The sequence below is a fragment of the Lampris incognitus genome, chromosome 11, assembly GCF_029633865.1.
Source record: "Lampris incognitus isolate fLamInc1 chromosome 11, fLamInc1.hap2, whole genome shotgun sequence".
In the NCBI taxonomy this organism is placed as follows: Eukaryota; Metazoa; Chordata; class Actinopteri; order Lampriformes; family Lampridae; genus Lampris; species Lampris incognitus.
Genome location: NC_079221.1, coordinates 57,342,781 through 57,363,746, shown reverse-complemented (window position 1 = coordinate 57,363,746; position 20,966 = coordinate 57,342,781). Strand labels below are relative to the sequence as shown.

The 20,966-nt window shown below is 46.6% G+C and overlaps 1 protein-coding gene across 1 annotated transcript in view; it reads left to right on the top strand.

The window, feature by feature from the left end:
• Nucleotides 1-20,966, top strand: part of LOC130120436 (titin-like) — a 236,549-nt gene that overhangs the window by 150,388 nt on the left and 65,195 nt on the right. Inside the window, 18 exon segments of the mRNA XM_056288972.1 lie at nt 2,483-2,633; nt 2,863-3,144; nt 3,524-3,826; nt 4,536-4,838; nt 4,938-5,219; nt 5,632-5,819; nt 5,980-6,091; nt 6,482-6,784; nt 7,015-7,323; nt 7,563-7,844; nt 8,192-8,491; nt 8,811-9,104; nt 14,706-17,675; nt 17,884-18,204; nt 18,416-18,700; nt 19,732-20,037; nt 20,141-20,262; nt 20,687-20,870. Of these exon segments, the coding sequence (XP_056144947.1) occupies nt 2,483-2,633; nt 2,863-3,144; nt 3,524-3,826; nt 4,536-4,838; nt 4,938-5,219; nt 5,632-5,819; nt 5,980-6,091; nt 6,482-6,784; nt 7,015-7,323; nt 7,563-7,844; nt 8,192-8,491; nt 8,811-9,104; nt 14,706-17,675; nt 17,884-18,204; nt 18,416-18,700; nt 19,732-20,037; nt 20,141-20,262; nt 20,687-20,870 (7,297 nt within the window).

The following is a 20,966-nucleotide window of genomic DNA, read 5'->3' as shown; positions in this document are numbered from 1 at the left end:
TCGACCACGTGAATGTGGACTTGGTAGGCCCCCTAATCCCCTCCCGTGGTTTCACATACCTGCTCACCATGGTCGACAGGACCACGCGATGGCCAGAGTTCCGTCCCGCTTTCGTCCACGACAGCGCCTGAGGTTGCCCGAGCGTTCATCGGAACCTGGGTGACCGCTTTGACACCCCATCTGACCTCTCCTCGGACAGAGGGCCGCAATCCACGTCAGCGCTCTGGGAGGAGATGGCCGCGGGTTTAGGGGTGAGGCTCCATCGCACCACAGCGTAACACCCTCAGGTGAATGGATTGGTCGAGAGGTTCCATCGCTCGATGAAGGCCGCATTGCGGGCTACCCTCAAGGATGACCGCTGGGTCGAAAAACTGCCTTGGGTCATGCTTGGGCTCAGGACGGCCCCCAAGGAGGACCTCCAGTCCTCATCCGCCGAACTGGTCTACGGACAGCCACTTCGGGTCCTGGGGGATTTCCTTCCCACCGCCACAGCTCCCTGGTCTGCCAGCTGCCAGCGGACTGCGCTGCAGGAGGAAGCCAGGGCTTTTGCACCGGTCCCCACTTCTCAGCATGGCGGCTCTCAGTCCTATGTCCCCACGGAGCTGCGGTCGGCGGAGTATGTTTTCATCCGTCACGACGCGCACCGCGGTCCCCTGCAGCCACCCTACGACGGCCCATTTCGGGTACGGGACACTGGAGATAAGCACTTTGTGGTGGAGGTTGGCAGCAGGCTGCAGCGGGTGTCTGTGGACCGCCTCAAGCCTGCTCACCTGGACTTAGACCGCCCTGTTGGTCTGGCCCTGCCCCCACGGCGGGGGCGCCCCCCGGCCCTGCCCCCCTCCCCCGGCGAGCCGCCCCCTGCTTCCCCAGCCCCTCCCTTTCCCCGGTCCAGCTGTGAGGACTCTGCTGCTTTGCCTGCGGTTAACCAGCCCCCCAGCTCCTGTTCAGCGGAGCCGTTGGGGCAGAGAGATCCGCCCCCCTCGCCACACTGACTTGTCGTATTAAGGCGAATTCTGGGGGGACGTGTGTAGTGGTTATGGGGGTACATAATCCCCCTTATTGAGCTAGTAGGAACGTTAGTTTACAGCTGCTGTTTTCTCGGTTCGGGTTTACAGTGGTGCACTTCCGCTGCGTGGGTTTTTGTGTTGTTGTTGTAATGGTGGAAGGAATAAATGCTGCACGTTGTGTAGCCGAAAGAGAAAGTTGTCACGACTCCTGCTTGAGCTGTTCTACAGGTTGATCATTTAAGCTAGGTTGATCATTTAAGCTAGGTTGATCGTTTAAAAATTAGGTTGATTGTTTAAGCTAGGTTGATAGTTTAAGCTAGGTTGATGGTTTAAAGCTAGGTTGATCAGAGTGTAGTTTCCAAAGGTTTTCAATGCTATTTGATGTTGAATGTGTGGACTGGACCGCTCGTGCTTGGCTAGCGCTGCAGGCAGGTTGTTCAGGTCACAGTAGCCGGCACCTACCCACAGATTGTCCCGCTCTCTGGAAAACAGCAAACAAGGGAGGTAGTACAGCCTGCTGGTAGCATGGGAGCCGCATAGCCACGTTCCTTATGTACCCCTGCAGCTGGAACGATCGGATGATTTTCTGACCTTTACTCTGGTGGAGGTCAGGGAGAGCTGGTGTAGGCCTGCCTTGCTTGATGGCAAGTGATTTTTGTTGATACTCCAGTTTATTAAAACTCTGAAGACGTACGATTTTGCTCCGAAGTGTAGCTAAGCTGCTCAAATTCAAATGCGCTAGCTTGCTTTATTAATAGCACAAATATCTAGGACGTTGCAGTAATTTAGCACCTTGATGGCTCTGATTGACTCGAACTCCCGCCATAAGCAGTGCCTTGCCTCGTCTGCTGAGTTCGCCTTAAGCTATGCAGTACGCATGCGCAAACTCCGAAATTCACAGCAATAAAGGCCATCCTGAAAAAAGCAGTCTACCCTGCCCGCTGAAACAGTGGGTTAGCTTGTGCGCTATACGGTGTTTCACTCTTGGAAGTTTAAGGACTTAAAAAGGATAAGGACATAAAATATCATTAAAAATACATTATAGCACAGCAAACTTGTAATTAGAGTGAGATTTTGATATGTTGTATGGTTATTTGATTAAATTATCACCCTGACTGCACATCATTCATACAGCCACATTGCACAGGTGTGTCACATGTGATACAATCCTACAAACAGGGTGCTACAGTAACAATATAAAATCACATTTCTACACTTCTGTTGTCTTTAATAAGATGAAACGTCGTACACGATTTCTCCGTGAGCATGTGCACAACATACTGAAGCATGGCACCAACTGCTTCACCCTGTGGCCATTAATAAAACACCACCACATATCGTGAACGCATTATTCTATTACCATCGATTTTCAACTTAAATGTATACGTCAGCCAAGCAACAGCTGCAGATGCAGCAGTCACACGCATGTTCTTCAGGAAATGCACATTTGTTTAGTGTGTATTTTTTGTTGACAGGCCAAGGAGACGGAGATCAGAGGCACCAGGTTTGTGATCACGAATCTAAAGACTGGAGGACTCTACAGGTTCAGAGTCACAGCCTTTAATGCTGCTGGAAACAGTGAGCCTGGCGAGATTCCTGAAGCCCTGGAGGTCAACGACAGAACCAGTGAGTCTGTCTTCTCACAGCTCTGGAAAACAGATCAGATACATGTCAAGCTCTAAACAATAGGGTCTTTGGTGTGGAGGTTGATGCTCATAACTGATTTTTATCTACACTGAGATCCTCTGTGTGTTTTGTTACTTTATAAACTAATACTTTCATAGACTGTGATCAGTCAACCTAACCATTCACATTTCACTGATGGATAAAATATTGTTCTTTGTCCCTCCTGCAGTTGCTCCTGAAGTGGACCTGGATGCCTCAGTGAAGGAGAGGATGGTGGTCCATGCTGGAGGAGTGATCCGAATTATTGCCTATGTGTCTGGCCAGCCTGCTCCAGAGGTAACCTGGAACAGAGATGGAGCAGCTCTGCCCCCGGAGGCCACGATAGAAACGACAGCCATCAGCTCCTCTCTGGTCATCAAACCATGCACCAGGAGGCACCAGGGAGTTTACTCTCTAACTGCCAAGAATGCTGGAGGAGAGAAGAAGAAGAACATTACTGTGGAAGTACTGAGTAAGTTATTCCTTCTTGCTTGCTGTTTGATATCCATTGAAGAAGAAAACATGAACACTACACTGCAGAAGAAAATCCTAACGTCAATTCAACTTTATTGTCGTGTATTAGAATACAGTGAAGTTCTTGTGCTATGCCGGCACTCTCAGCCTTAACACAAGGACAAAGGACACAAGGACACGCCATCCCAAAAAAAATTTTTTTTAATATTGGTCCAAAACATAGGTGCAAACAATCTGGTTTAATGTTACTTGATTGTATATGTCTGTAAATGTGAATTATATCTTCCACAAAAACAACTAGAAGCAAATTGGACATGGAAATGGTGATCTAGTTAAGCCATCTAATTTACCTGATACTCATCTGTGTTGTTTCTTAGATGTCCCTGGGCCTGTGGGTATTCCCTTTACTGCCCAGAACCTGACCAGTGACTCCTGCAAGCTCAACTGGTTTTTCCCTGAAGACGATGGCGGCTCCGCTATCACCAACTATGTCATTGAGAAGCGCGAGGCCGAACGTAAGGCCTGGACCTCCCTGTCCTTCACCATTAACAGACACAGTGCTGTGGCTCATGGACTCACCATAGGCAAGGCATACTTCTTCAGAGTGGCAGCTGAGAACTCTATCGGCCTGGGACCCTTCACTGAGACAGCTGCTGAGCTTGTTATCAAGGATCCTATCAGTAAGTCTGTTCTGCTCAAACAAAAGCTGTGCTTCTCTCTCTGATAAAAGTAGACGTCTGTCACATGACAGCTGATGGCTTGATATGGGAGTGTCAAGCAGCAAGATAATTTTTCTAAGTTTATAGAATAAACATTTTTTTATAAAACCGAATAGGATGTCTTGTGTAGTAAGATGTTCTACATGTCTAATGTAATGTGGGATTTCATTCCAGATTTTAGTGCATGTGTGAAAAAATTATCTCTGACCATAGCTGTTTTCATAAACTGGTGCTAGAATAAGTGCATGTGAGCTTGATGTAGTGATGCGTTCTTGTTTTGTGTTGTGTCCTAGAAGGAGAGCAGTAAGTGCTGGATGGGAGTTATTGTTTTGGATCTGAAAGTAAAATTTAAAAGCCAGATTATTGGTGTAGTTTTGAAAAGTCAGGGCATTGGAGTGTGAAAGTGCAGTGCAGGGGTGAGTCCAAGGGGGAAGATTGCCATGGGTCATATTACTTTATTTTAGAGTCTTGCTATTGGTTCAATGGTTTCCTTTGTGGTGGGGGATCAGATTGGGAGACCGTAGGATATTGTTAAAAGAAGGATTGTGTGTAGATACGTGTCTGAGACAGGTTTGATCTTGTTATAAACATACAATTTAAAAATATGAACTACAAGAATCTGAATTAGTGGCATCAGATGAATAACCATGATCTGTCTATCATCCCCTAGCTGTTCCAGACCGTCCTGAAGACCTGGAGGTCACTGCAGTTACCAAAGACTACATCAGCGTCACCTGGAAGCCACCCAAATATGATGGTGGCGCCGAGGTCACCATGTACATCCTGGAGGCTCGAATGATCGGAAAGGACAAATTCACCAGACTGACCAAGGAGAAGCTTATGGAGAGGAGGTACACATATGACGGTCTAAGGGAGGGAGACACCTATGAGTTCAGGGTCATGGCAGTCAATGAGATCGGACCCAGCAAGCCCTCCTTCTCCACCAAGCCCATTACCTGCAAAGATGAACTGGGTAAGTGTTTGTAACTGGTTCATTTCTAGTTAGATGTTGAATTTAAATGGTCCTCTTGTTATGACTAAGCTGACTTTAACCTCCTTTTCTGTTTGCCAGCGCCCCCAACAATTGAACTGGACTTCCGTGATAAGATTATCATCCGTGTGGGTGAGAGTTGCCTACTACAGGGCCGCTACACTGGCAAGCCATCTCCCTCCATCGTGTGGCACAGGGACGAGGAGGAGCTGAAGGCTGACCAGCATATTATGTTTAAGAACACTCTGACCACCATGTCCCTGGGTCTGATGAAGGCCAAGCGTGAGCACAGTGGGAAATACATAGTGGTGGTAGAGAACAGCACGGGATCCAGGAAGGGCGTCTGTAACGTGACTGTTGTCGGTATGTGATCCAGTAGAACATGGTAGACCCAAGCCTTGCTCATAATCCAAGTAGAACATACAGAATTTCTGATCCATCCTTGCTGACATACATGTCTTGCTGCATGCTCAATAGTCCAGCTAAGAAAATCAAAGAAGGTTGAATCAGTTCATCTGGACACAACATTTATTGACAGATGAGTTTCGTCACTCATCTAAATGACCTCTTCAGTCTGAACTGACTGAAGAGGTCACTTCACTCAGTTGAGTAATGAAACATATCAATGATGAACTGATTCTTTGAGCTGCTGACATACACTACGTTGGTGATGATTTTAAACTTAACCTATGCTTTCTATAAACATCTGATTTGAGCAGAAAATTTCAGGATTATGAAGTTAAAATCAAAATTTCAATTGTTTTTTTCCCGACAGACCGCCCTTCTCCTCCTGTGGGTCCTGTGGTGTTTGAGGAGGTGCACAGGCAGTACATGGTGATCTCCTGGAAACCTCCTCTTGACAGTGGAGGAACTGAGATCTCCAATTATATCATCGAGAAGAGAGACACCAACAGGGATATGTGGACCACTGTCACTTCAGCCTCCACCAAGACTACATGCAAGGTGGGTCTATAAGGTGTAGGCTGTTTTCAGGCTAGCTGTTGTGTCGGCCACATGTTGTCTAAAAGTTAATGGTCTGCAAACTGGATTTATGCTTAGTGCACACACATACGAATGAATTAGAAACATATCAGAATGTTTGTATTGTTTTTTTGTCCTCCAGATTCCAAAGCTGATAGAGGGCAGGGAGTACATCATGAGGATCTCTGCTGAGAACATGTACGGTATCAGTGATCCCCTGGAGTCAGAGGAGATGAGAGCCAAGGATCTCTTCCGTATGTTCTACTTACTACTTACATCTTCAAATATTTAGAAAAATTACTTTGGTTGCTCATGTATTTAGGTATTCAGTATGTTCTCTGTCAGATGAATCTCATCTAATTTCATCTTTTACTATTATTTACTCACTTTTAGTTTTTTTTATTATTATTTCTTCCCCTTTTTGACCCAATTTGGCATGTCTGATTCCCTGTTCTCACAATGTCCCACCCCTGAACAACCTTGTGCCAGAGGCAACAATGGATTTCAAACTGGGTTTTAAACCGAACCTCTAGCAATTCAGTCTGCTGCACCACAGTTGTGTTACCTCTTAACCATGCTAACTCTGGGTATGTAAGAAATACTTCTGCTGATGTGTTCTTCCTAATGCCACGTTTCCTCACTAGGAGTACCAGAGGCCCCTGAAATGCCAAGTGTCAGAGAGGTCTACGCCACTAACGCCCTAGTGTTGTGGAATAGACCCCGTGATGGAGGCAAACCCATTACCAACTACATCCTGGAGAAGAAGGAGGTTTCTGCTAAGAGGTGGTCCCGTGCAACCAGAGACCCACTGTACCCAGCCACCCAGTTCAGAGTCCAGGACCTAATTGAAGGTTGCGAGTACGAGTTTAGGGTGATGGCTGAGAATGAGCTCGGAACCGGAGATCCCAGTGTCCCATCCAAACCTATTCTGGCCAAAGATCCTATTGGTGAGTCTGTTACCAAGGAGTCACCTTTCCTGTTTAGGGTATTTCATTCCTGTTAATTATATTGCAATAATTCCACATATGTTCAATTATTAAATAAACACTCCATATGCTCTTTTCCAAAACACGTAAACTTTCATAAATAATTTGCAACATTTCGTTCTTGGTCAAAATGAGAGATGGAGCTGTATAATTTGTGTTTTAAACAACATTCCCCGGTGTGCTCTTCTCAGTGCCTCCAAGTCCTCCAGTCACCCCTGAGGCCTACGACAAGACCAAGGACACAGTCAGTTTGAAGTGGCAGATGCCTCGCCATGATGGCAAGGGCAAGATCTTTGGTTATCTGGTTGAGTACCAGAAGCCCGGCGCTGTGGATTGGATGCAGGCTAATGAGTCTCCAGAGCAGTGCCCTGACCTCCACTATGTTGTGACAGGTCTGACTGATGGACAGGAATATACCTTCAGGATCTATACTGTCAATGCAGCAGGCAAATCTGAGCCTGCCTATGTCAAGGAAAACATCAAAGTCCATGACAGACTGGGTAAGAGTTGGACAGGTTATCATTTAGAAATAGCTTAAATTGTATTGACTTTGACATAAAATAAATGCTAGAATGTATTGTAATGCAAATTGATGCATTATCATCTACATTTTATCTAATAAATTCCATTTCTTCTAATGAGTTAATGATTATTAAACACAATAACATTTCAGCCTATGTAATATTAAGTACATTTTATAGAACTGCCTTGACGGTAGGATTCATGTTTCTCCATACAGAGGAGCCTGAGCTGCTGCTGGACGCCAACATGTCCCGTGACCACCTGGCCATGCTGGGCACGGACATCACCCTGAGCGCTACAATCAGGGGTGTGCCAACTCCTACTGTCAGCTGGAAGAAGAATGATGGAGACGCCCCATCCCACGCCACCATCGCTGTCACCACCGGTGGCAGCAAACTCTTCATCCCCAAGTGTGTCCGTCCTGACTCTGGCAACTATACTATCACTGCAGAGAACGCGGCCGGGAAGAAATCCGCTACCGTCGCAGTCCTCGTCCTGAGTGAGTGAAGCCGCCACTGGCATAAATATATCCTATATAAATATATCACACTACAGTCACCCAGGAGTTACCATAGTAATAGGCTATATGCACTGTGAAGTTGTGATGCAGTCTCAATGTGATTTGAAAGCTGGGGTCATTAACCTTCGTCTCAAAATTTATACAGAAAACCATTGATTCACAATTGGATATTCATTTTTGTTTAAGTTTTGAAACTTGTTTTAAATAGTTACGTTTTGAACAAAACCCACCTCCCAAATCAAAAGTGAAGTAAACACAATGATATGCAGGTTTTTATTTTCCTTGATATAATGTTTTGTCTAACCTATGGAACCTGTTTCCATCAGACAAGCCCTCTCCTCCCAGAGACCTGGTTATCACTGAGGTGACCAGTGAGTCTGCCTACCTCACATGGAAAGCCCCTGAGGACAATGGAGGTGCTGTGATCTCCCACTATGTGGTGGAGAAGAAGGACGTGGCTGCTGAGAACTGGGTGCCTGTCTCTGCAGCCAATAAGAAGCCAAGTCTGATGGCCATGTACCTTATGGAAGGCATCCAGTACCTCTTCAGAGTGGCTGCTGAGAACCAGTTTGGCAGGAGTGACTACGTGACAACCAAGACACCTATCAAGGCTGTGGATCCTCTCTGTGAGTGACCATGGAGATGTCAACACCTTCTACTCAATACTGATAACTATCCTACTGTATTATCTGATATACTATCCTACTATATTATCTGATATACTATCCCACTATATTTTCTGATATACTATCCTACTATATTATCTGATATACTATCCTGCTATATTATCTAGATATACTATCCTGCTGTGTTATCTAGATATACTATCCTACTGTATTATCTAGATAATGTCACTATGACAAAAAATAATAGTGAGAAACAGAGACACGATTAAATGCCAGTATTTATAGCTACCAAATAAACTTCTTTCCACTCAACTTTCAGATCCTCCTGGTCCACCCAAGAACCTGCACCACACTGATGCTGACAAGACTGAGGTGTGGCTGGAATGGGAGTGGCCCGATCGCACTGGAGGAAGTGAGATCACTGGCTTCATCGTTGAACACCAGGAAGATGGCCAGACTGACTGGGTCACCTTCAAGACTGTAAGCAACAACCACTGTCATGTGAGCAACCTGATGGAGGGCAAGACCTACCGCTTCAGAGTCAAGGCCCAGAATGCCATTGGCGTGAGCCGTCCTGATACCAGTGTGCCGGTCTCTTGTCAGGAGAAAACACGTAAGGCACATGAGACAAATTCACTTTATTATTGCAGCAGTTTACTTTGACATTTTTTTTCCTAAAGTGATTGACATATTATTATCAAGTGAGCATGTAATTTAAGAACATTCAGTTGTGTTATACCATCTTGATGCATGCTCAGTAGTCCAGGTAAGAAGATCACAGGACGGTGAATCAGGTCATCTGAACACAACGTTTATTGACAGATACGTTTCATCACTCATCTTATGCCCCTTTTCCACTGCATGGTACTGGTTCAACTCGACTCTGCTGTATTCGATTCTACTCGCTTTACTTTTTGGGATCTTGCCTGTGAATGTTCTCATTCATCCAGGTCATGGTTATCCAAAGGAGTTGAATCAAGTGCAACTGGACTTGGTATATATCCGTGAAGACGTTTCGCCTCTCATCCAAGAGGCTTCCTCAGTTCGGGCCTTTCTGACTAGACCAAGCTAGTCTGACTGGCTGGTGATGAGACTCAGAATTTATCCTCTAGGAGTCGTTGTCAGAACTATAGATGTCCATGGCTCTTTGTGTCCCGATGTTTACCAACGCTCGTCACTAACAGAGCCATAGATATGAGTGGCTCTTTTGTGTACCGATGTTTGGCCGCGCCCGTCGTTATCAGAGCTGTTGATATGCGTGGCCCTCCTGTGCTCCGATGTCCAGCCGGGCCCGTCGTTATCGGAGCTATTGATATGCATTTGTTTAGCAGCGACGGTCGTTGGGGGTGTTAGTTTCGACTTCATTATTCAGTAGTCATGAGAGTCGTTGGAGCCGTTAGTGAGCGACTGTTGTTCTTGGAGGCTAGGCTTCTTGAGTCTCCTGGGTAGAGATGAAAGGACGGCATTGTAAGTGGGAGATAGGTGGTGTCACAGACCTCCTCCTCTGTTGAGGGATGGTTTTTCCAGTTTCTCATAGATGGCTTCCTTCACCCCTCTTTCAAACCATCTATCGTCTCTGTCCAAAATGTGTACGTTGCTGTCCTGGAAGGAGTGTGTCTTCTCCTTTAGGTGTAGATAGACTGCTGAGTCTTGTCCTGAGGAGTGTGGCCTTCATGCATTTGTGTAGTGGTTGTTTGTTTTCTCCTATGTATAGGTCAGTGCAATCCTCATTGCATTGTACAGCATACACCAGACTGCTTTTCCGGGTGTGTGGTACACGGTCTTTGGGATGAACCAGTCTTTGTCGGAGTGTGTTGCTGGGTTTGAAGTATACCGGGATGCGATTTTTGTTGAAAATTCTCCTGAGTTTCTCGGAGACCCCAGAAACATACAGGATGACTGTGCTATTCCTTCTGTTCCTTTTCTCCTCGTCACTCACCCGGTTGGTCTTTTTGGGACGTGTTGCAGTTTTCACAAAGGTCCAACTGGGGTAGCTGCAGGTTTTTAAAGCTCCCCTCAGGTGTTTGTGTTCTTCTCATTGGGCCTGAGTGCTGCTGGGCACATTGTCAGCTCTGTGTTGCAGAGTTCTGATGATGCTCAGTTTGTGTTCCAGCGGGTGGTGTGAGTCGAAAAGTAGATATTGGTCTGTGTGTGTAGGTTTCCTGTAAACCCCAATGTGGAGGCTCAGGTCTTCCCCAATGTGGACGTCACAGTCCAAGAAGGGCAAACTGTTGTTCTTTACGTCTTCCCTTGTGAACTTAATGTTCTTGTCCACTGAGTTGATGTGTTTGGTAAATGCTTGCACCTCTTGTGTTTGGATTTTGACCCATGTGTCGTCCACATATCTGAACCAGTGGCTCGGAGGTGTTCCTCTGAAGGAGTTCAGGGCCCTGTGTTCTACCTCTTCCATATATAAGTTGGCCACAATGGGAGATACCGGTGAGCCCATTGCACAGCCGTGTTTCTGTCTGTAAAACTGGCCCCTGAATTGGAAATATGTAGTGTTCAAGCAAAGGTCCAGTAGTTGAGTTGGCAAATCTGGTCTGGGCTGAGGTTGGTCCTATTGTGGAGGGTGTCATCCCATAGCAAATGTTGCCTCACAGTTTCCAAAGCCTCCATGGTTGGGATGCAGGTGAATAACGAGGTCACGTCGTAGGATACCATGGTTCCATCTGGTTCCAGTTTTACGCCTTGGACCTTGTCCACAAAGTCAATGGAGTTTTGGATATGGTGAGGTGTTTCGTCCACTAAAGGGGTCAAGATGTTGGCTATATGTTTGGCAATGTTGTACGTGACCGAGTTTATGCTGCTGACGATGGGCCTGAGGGGGGTTCCATCTTTATGGATCTTAGGGAGTCCATATATGCATGGAATGTTATCTTGTGGGTAGAGACGGTGGTATTGTATCCGATCAATGGTTCCTCCTTTCTGTAGTTTCTGTAGGTACTCTATTATTCTCCTCTTGTAACCACTAGTAGGATCGCGTCTCAGAGGTTCATAGGTGTCGGTTTCTCTGAGTAATGACGTGATGTTGGCGTGGTAGTCTGTTGTGTTGAGGATAACCGTGCATCTCCCCTTATCTGCTGGAAGGATAGTGATGTTTTCATCCTTGCTCAGGGCTGTCACGGCTTTCCTTTCCTCCATGGTTAGGTTGGAAGAAGGGAGTTTTGCATTGGACAGAGCTGCTGATACCTTTAACCTAAGCTGTTCCGCCTCGGTTTCCGTTAGCTTGTTTTTCCTTATGGCTCACTCTGTGGATGTGATGAGGTCAACTATAGGTAGTTGTTTGGGTGTCATGGCGAAGTTCAGTCCTTTGGCTAAGACCTCCTTCTCTGATTGTGTTCCGATGTTTAGCCACGCCCGTCGTTATCAGAGGTATTGATGTGCGTGGCTCTTTGTGATCCGATGTTAAGCAGCGACAGTCGTTGGGGGTGTTAGTTTCGACTTCGTTAGTGCTCCATTCAGTGGTCATGAGTCGTTGGAGCTGTTAGTGACCGACTGTTGTTCTTGGAGGCTAAGCTACTTGAGTCTCCTGGAAAAACCATCCCTCAACAGAGGAGGAGGTCTGCGACACCACCTATCTCCCACTTACAATGCCGTCCTTTCATCTCTACCCAGTAGACTCAAGAAGCCTAGCCTCCAAGAACAACTAACAGCTCCAACGACTCACGACTCATGACCAAAGAGGATAACACTGAATGGAGCACTAACGAAGTCGAAACTAACACCCCCAACGACCGTCGCTGCTTAATATCGGATCACAAAGAGCCATGCACAGCAATACCTCTGATAACGACGGGCGTTGCTAAACATCGGAACACACAGAGCCATGGACATCAACAGCTCTGATAACGACTCCAAAGAGGATAAATATCTGAGTTTCATCACCAGCCAGTCAGACTAGCTTGGTCTAGTTAGAAAGGCACGAACTGAGGAAGCCTCTTGGATGAGAGGCGAAACGTCTTCACGGATATATACCAAGTCCAGTTGCACTCGATTCAATTCCTTTGTATTTTTGGGATCTTGTTTTCCACTGCAGATAGTACCCCCTCACGGGGCAGCCCCGCTGGTCATTTGTGGGCGTGTTGACTAGTTTTGTTTTTTTAAAGATTTTATTTATATTTAAATATTTGTATTTTATTTATTTATTTATTTATAGTGGTATTTTCCTGTCACCTTTTAGTATGGGCTCAGCTCACTCGGAACCTCAACGGAGGGGGTACCAAAAAAAAATACCTGGTACCAGTTACTATCCCTAACTTTTGCCCAGTGGAAAACAAAAAAAAGCGAGTAGAATTGAGTTGAGTCGAGCCGGTACCATGTAGTGGAAAAGGAGCATAAGTGACCTCTTCAATCTCCACTGACTGCAGGTATCCCCACCCTTATAAACAATACAGTGACTGCAGGTACCCCCACCCTTATAAACAATACAGTGACTGCAGGTACCCCACCCTTATAAACAATACAGTGACTGCAGGTACCCCCACCCTTATAAACAATACAGTGACTGCAGGTACCCCCACCCTTATAAACAATACAGTGACTGCAGGTACCCCACCCTTATAAACAATACAGTGACTGCAGGTACCCCACCCTTATAAACAATACAGTGACTGCAGGTATCCCCACCCTTGTAAACAATACAGTGGCATAACGACCCAAACCAATGACCAGTTTCATATGCAAATTGCCGTGACCATTAACTAGACTTACAATGGCCATGTGTACTTATCATGGCATTGTAAGATGGTGACAGATGTACTCTTAGACCCCCTCGGTTCAGGGATGTCCGTTCCCTCTTCACATAGATGGCCTCTTTGACTCCCTGTTCAAACCAACTTTCCTCCTTATCAAGGACGTGCACATCCTCATCCTTGAAAGAGTGGAAAGTGAAAGTTCACCAGGGAGGATGTGGAACATGACAGGTCAGCCTTCTTATACTGTGAAATTGCAGTTGGTGTTGGAGCACATTTGATTGTCAATGTTTACTGTAAACCAACACATCCTGATCAGTACTTACGGTTTGACTCTCGTCATCCACTGGAGCATAAACTAGGAGTCATCAGGATGCTGTACCACCAAGCTGACAATGTTCCACCAACACAGTGGCCGGGGAAGAGGAGAAATCCTACATTAGACAGGCCCTGGTTAAGTGTGGTTATCCTAACTGGGCGTTTGTCAAAGCCAGGAAGACCCCAAACAGTGCACCAGCTGATAGAAGACAGGAGAAGGACAACAGCTGTCTAAGCGTAAACCAGCGGTGATTCTGTATGTGGTGGGACTTTTGGAACAGTTGAGACGTGTATTTTCCAAACACCGCGTCTCAGTTGCTTTCAAACCCCAAAACACGCTGCACCAGAAGCTGGTCCACCCCAAAGATCAGGTCCCCCGGCACAAACAGAGCAATATGGTGTACGGTGGTAAGTGCCAGGAGGATTGCCGTGACTTGTACATTGGGGAAACCAAACAGACTCTGGCCAAGAGGATGGCACAACACAGGAGAGCTAACACGTCAGACCAGGACTCCACAGTCTACACAATCTACAAGCCAGGGCTCCACAGTCTACACCATCTACAGGCCAGGACTCCACAGTCTACACCATCTACAGACCAGGACTCCACAGTCTACACCATCTACAGGCCAGTGGCCACTCTTTCAGCAATGAGGATGTGCACGTCCTTGATAGGGAGGAATGCTGGTTTGAACAGGGAGTCAAAGAAGCCATCTATGGGAAGAGGGACCGACCATCCCTGAACGGGGGGGGGGGGGTGTTCTAAGAGTACATCTGTCACCATCTTAACAATGCTGTGACCGTATTCCCCAGTTCTCTGTGAATAGTACACATGGCCATGTAACTCTAGTTAATGGCCATGGCAATTTGCATATGAAACTGATCATATTTGCATATGAAACTGGTCGTTTTTTTCCATCGTTATACCACTGTATTGTTTATAAGGGTGGGGACACCTGCAGTCAGTTGAGACTGAAGTGGTCACTTAGGTGATGATGAAACGTATCTGTCAATAAATGTGTCCAGATGAACTGATTCAACGTTCTGTGGTTGTGTTATACCATTTTTCTGTTCAATATCTTCAAAGATGTTTTTTATGCTATATGCAGCATCATTTAAAACATGAAAAAAAAGTTCTCTTTCTTAAATACATTCATGTCTGCACAAATTCTTTACGTATATTCCTAATGTGTTCTTTCTAGTGCCACCGGTTATTGAAGTTGATGTGAAGCTCATTGAGGGTCTTGTGGTCAAAGCTGGCAATCCCATTGTCCTCCCAGCCAAGATGACAGGCATTCCCATTCCTACTGCCAAGTGGATGAGTGATGACAAGGAGATCATGTCAGAGGGTCGGTATAACATTGAGTCTGCTGGATCCTCCACCATCCTCAGCATCCCTCAGTCTGTGAGAGGAGACACTGGAGAGTACATTCTCACTGTGTCTAACCCAGCTGGCAGCAAGACGGTTGCTCTACACGTCACGGTGTTAGATGTCCCTGGTGCACCTATTGGACCTGTCAATATCATGGAGGTTGCCCCCGACCACATGATAATCCAGTGGAGGGCGCCCAAGGATGACGGCGGCACTCCCATCACAAACTACGTGGTTGAGAAAAAGGATGTTAAGAAGCCATGGGAGCCCTGGTCTGTTGTCCGCTCCAGTGGCACCAGCACTAAGGCCAAGGTGTCCAGGCTGGAGAAGGGTCGCGAGTACATTGTCCGTGTCCGTGCTGAGAACAAGATTGGTATTGGAGCTGGACTCGAGAGTCCTCCCACTATTGCTAAGCACATGTTCAACCCTCCCGGTCCTCCAGGCTTGCCAGAGTGCTCTGATATCACCGAGAATGCTGTGACTGTGCAGTGGACTCTGCCTGACTATGACGGAGGCAGCCCCATCAGTGGTTATGTGATTGAGCGAAGAGAAATGACTGGCAAGTGGATCCGTGTCAACAAGACTCCCGTACTGGACCTCAGATACAGAGTCTCGGGCCTGTTTGAAGGCAACACTTATGAGTTCAGAGTGTTTGCAGAAAACATTGCTGGTATCAGTGAGCCTTCTCCCATCTCTGACCCTGTCAAAGCCACCCGTGCCCTCACCAAGCCAGGACCCCCAGGCAATCCCAAATTGAAAGACTGGAGCAAGTCCTATGCTGACATCTGCTGGACCAAACCAACCAGAGATGGAGGCAGCCCCATCCTTGGCTATGTGGTTGAGGCCCAGAAGTCAGGCAGTGCCCAGTGGGATAGAATCAACAAAGACCTGATCAAGACGTATGCCTACAGAGTGCCAGGCCTGATTGAGGGAATGGAATACAGATTCCGCATCAGAGCCACCAACAAGATTGGAGACAGTGAACCCAGGGAGTTGACAGAGACTGTCCTGGCCAAGGACATCTTAGTGCCCCCAGAGATTGTTGTTGATGTGTCATGCCGTGACTCCCTGACCATCAGGGCAGGCCAGATCATCAGCCTGGTCACCAGGGTGAAAGGTAGACCTGACCCAGAAATCACATGGACCAAGGATGCCAGAGCCCTGGGCAGAGACAAGCGCACGGAGATGAACAATAACTACCCTGTGTGTGAGCTGGTTATTAATGATGCTGTCAGATCAGACTATGGCAAGTATGCCATTGTTGCCAAGAACAGTAGTGGACAGGCACAGGCTACTATCCTGGTCAATGTACTGGATACACCAGGACCTTGTCAGAACTTGAAGGTTGCTTATGTGACCAAGAACTCCTGCATGGTGTCCTGGGAGAACCCTGAGGACAACGGTGGCACTGAGATCACTCAGTACATCATTGAGTGCCGTCAGCCCAGCCAGAGAGGATGGACTGTGGTCTCTAATGACTGCACTAAGCGTCTATTGAAGGCCCCTCTCACACAGGGCTGTGAATACTTCTTCCGCGTGAGTGCAGAGAACAAGATTGGTGCCGGTCCAACCACTGAGACCAAGACAGCTGTGCTGGCTGTTGATCCAGTTGAGAAGCCAGGTGAACCCACTGACTTCCATATCTCTGAGATTGGCAAGACCTTCTGCTTCCTTAAGTGGAAGAAGCCAGACTATGATGGCGGTAGCCGTAACCTAAGTTATCACATTGAGAAGAAGCCCAAGGAGGCTGAAGAATGGGAGAGGCTGCACAAGGGAGCGATCAAGGAGACTTACTTTATGGCTGACAGGTGCATTGAGAACCAAATCTACCAGTTCAGAGTCCAGACTAAGAATGAGGGAGGAGAGAGCAACTGGGTGACCACAGCAGAAGTCCTGGTTAAAGAACAGCTTGTAGTACCTGAGATAAAGATAAAATTGGACGGCACACTGGTGGTCAAGGCGGGAGACGTCATCCCTATTGAGGCAACTATCAAGGGCAAGCCCCAGCCTGAATTCAAATGGACAAAGGATGACCGCACAGATGAGATCAGGAGAGGCCCTAGGACTCAGATTGAAGCTGGCACTGACTTCTCCAAATTGGTGGTTACAGGCGCCAGGCGCACTGACAGTGGTAAATATGTTATTACTGCCACTAACAATGCAGGAACCTGCTCTGCTCATGCTAAGGTCAACGTGCTTGACAGACCTGGTCCTATCAGGGATCTTAAGTTGTCCGGCATTACCACTGACAGATGCCACCTCTCCTGGGAGGTCCCTGAGGATGATGGTGGCTGTGAAATCTACAACTACATCATTGAGAAATGTGAGACCAAGAGAGAAGTTTGGTCTGTCCACTCCAATGCTGTAATCACCAACAAAGCTAATGTCACTCGCCTTATTGAGGGCAATGAGTATACTTTCAGAGTCCGCGCTGAGAATAAGATGGGCCCAGGCCCTGCAGTGCAGAGTGAACCCATTATTGCCGGCACCCAGTTCAGTGCACCTGACGCTCCTGAGCCACCTGAGGTCACAAAGATTGCCAAGGAGGAGATGGCTGTGCAGTGGTCACAACCCGAGAAAGATGGCGGAAAGCCAATCACAGGCTACCTTCTAGAAAAGAGGGAGGAGCATGCTGTCAGGTGGTCACCCGTCAACAAGGATCCAATCCCTGGAACACGTTTGACTGTTACAGGACTCCTTCCCCTCCATGACTACCAGTACAGAGTCAAGGCTGTCAATGAAATTGGAGTTGGCACCCCAAGCAAACCCTCACGTACTATTACTGCCAAGGATGCAGTTGGTAAGCAGCCAATCTTTCATTCACACTATATCTCACATTGTGTGTAGTATGATACAAAACATGGCATTGTAAGTTGTATAACAAAATAACAAACTAATCATATCTGTGTCTCATCAGAATCTGATTCTGATAGCAGCTACATTTTGTGGATGTATAATTATTACAAAATATATTGCTCTTTTTTCACAAACTGTTGTATTTTTTCCAGAACCGCCTGCACCTCCTACCAACATGAAGGTATTGGACAGCACCAAGTCCACTGTAACCCTTGGCTGGACAAAGCCTGTGTCTTATGGTGGTGCCCCTCTCATTGGTTATGTGGTGGAGATGAGGGTGAAGGGAACTGCCAAGAAAGGAGATGATGGCTGGAAGAGGTGTAATGTAGCAGCTCAGTTGGTAGTGTGTGAGTTCACCGTCACCAGTCTGGATGAGAAGCTGGAGTATGAATTCAGGGTGTCAGCTCAGAACCAGGTGGGCATGAGTCTGCCCTGCGATCTGGAAGGAGCTGTGATGCCCAAGGAGATCCTAGGTAAGAACTAAATAAGAGTAGAGCCATATTACTGTCAAGATCAAAAAAGTATTTAAATATGATTTTGTTGGATTAAATGTTTCTGATGTTTTTTGGTTTTACATCTAAGCACAGTGTTACGGCTATTATAATGCCATTCAGACATGAATTTTAAACTTAAGCCCAATTGGACCAGCAACCTGATATCCGATATTTTTTTCCCAAATGACAGAGGCTCCAGAGATTGATCTGGATGCCAACCTAAAACAGGGCCTGACTGTGAGAGCTGGCTGTCCCATCAGACTCTGTGCCACCATCAGAGGCAGGCCACCTCCCAAGGTCACCTGGAGGAGGATGGGTATTGACAACGTGGTCAGAAAGGGGCATGTGGACATCATTGACACCATGACTTTCCTGGTCATTCCTGACAGCACCCGTGATGACTCTGGAAAATACTGCTTGACACTGCAGAGTGTTGCTGGCGAGAAAGCTGTATTTGTCAACGTCAAGGTTCTGGGTATGTTCCAGTTTATAGGTATTTAACTATCCTCATAACAAGTAGGATTTACTATACATTAATCCTGCTTACAGACCTCTTCCAATCAAATTTTAAGATATAAGATGCGTTTTTTGAGCCTGTCCTTGGTACACTGCAGTATCAAAGCAGATATGCTCCACCATAGCATTGACTGCTTATCCTGCTCCTGATATGTCTTGTTACATTAACCTGTCACCTCATGGACATGTTAACAAGGCTAAAAACTCGATTTTCATCGGAGGGAGTCTTTAATGAAAATCTTTCTCCCCATTCCCAGTTGTGTACTCGGGATCATTGTCATGCTTCTTTGGACTTTATCCCCATTCCATCCATTATCTGAACCGTTTATCCTGCTCTCAGGGTCTTTAGTTAAAGATAAAATAGTGTGGGGGCATCCGGGTGGCGTAGCGGTCTATTCCGTCGCCTACCAACACGGGGATCTTCGGTTCGAATCCCCGTGTTACCTCCGGATTGGTCGGGTGTCCCTACAGACACAATTGGCCGTGTCTGTGGATGGGAAACCGGATGTGGGTGTGTGTCCTGGTCGCTGCACTAGCGCCTCCTGGTCAGTCAGGGCACCTGTTCAGGGGGGAGGGGGAACTGGGGGGAATAGCGTGATCCTCCCACGCGCTACGTCCCCCTGGTGAAACGCCACACTGTCAGGTGAAAAGAAGCGGCTGGTGACTCCACATAGTATATGGGAGGAGGCATGTGGTAGTCTGCAGCCCTCCCTGGATCACCAGAGGGGGTGGAGCAGAGACCAGGATGGTTCGGAAGAGTGGGGTAATTTACCGGGTACAGTTGGGGAGAAAAAAAAAAAAAAAAGATAAAACAGTGGCACACATTGAAAATGTATTAATAAAGCTTTAAATCAAGGGGTGGAAGACCAGATCAAGCATTCTTTTCAGAATAATGTAGGACCTGTGAATGGCATTAAAGGTATAACTGTGTTTAAGTTCATGATGAATGTTAAACTGTTTTAGAAAGTACAAATCTATTGTTCCCAATAGACACCCCAGGGCCTGTGATGAACATGGAGGCTACAGACATTAAACAGACATCTGCAGTGTTGTCATGGAACCCTCCAGAAAACGACGGTGGAAGCGAGGTCACTCACTATATCCTCGAGAAGCGTGAAATTGACCGTAAGACTTGGGCAACTGTCAAAGCTGAGATTGAGAAGGACAAGATTCCATTCAAGATCAGTGGGCTGATGCCAGGCACTGAGTACTACTTCAGAGTCAAAGCTGTCAATCAGTATGGTCCTGGAGTACCCAGGGTATCACCTACCTCCTACTTGGCATCTGATCCTGTCAGTAAGTATCATTCCCATCCACCCCGCTACACATCAAGCATACCTTATGAAGCATGAATGAATCTTACTTTATCCAAACACCTGCCATCACCGATCATTTTCAGGCAAACCTGATCCTTGTGAGAAGATTGAGGTGTTGGAGATTACCAAGAACAGTGCCACAGTGGGCTGGGTGAAACCCATGAGAGACGGAGGAGCCAAGATCGATGGATATGTGATTGAGTACGTGGAGGTCAAACCTCCTCCTGAGGCTCCGGCACCTGTGGAGGTTAGTTATGAGACAATGCTTGGAAAGAAAATGTCAACAACCCTCCGTTTTTCAGGTTATCTTACATAAGCCTTCTTACAAGGTACATTATTGCCTTGTTTTAATTGCAAAAATGAAAAACTCAAGTCAAAACACTAAATAAGCTCCAATGTACTGACTTCAATAAAGGACAATAAACCCATAACATGGACATACATGTACATACATACATACAACATGGACATGTAGTATTACAGTCCATTATCACACTCACTACTGTGTAAACCTTGAATTTTCAAATTGTTGATTGGTGATAATAAATATGATCAATACCCCTGAATTGCAAAAGGTTCCTGAGGGAGAGGAACCACCTCCTCCTGCTCCAGAGCCAGTGGTGGAGGAGGAAGACGAGGCAGAGCCTGAGAAGGAGGTGTGGAATGCCTACACCACAGTAAAGGGTCTAAGCATTGCCATCAGTGGACTCAAGGAGGGTAAGAGGTACAAGTTCAGAGTGGCAGCCAAGAACGTCATGGGATGCAGCTTGTTCACCGAGACCAGAGAGCCATGTGAGATCAAGGAGCAGATGTGTAAGTTCTCTTTAGACAACCAATCAGATTATTGACTTAAATGAAAACACAGATAGATCAGTTCTGTTAAACTTCATCACCTCTCAAAGCTTATAG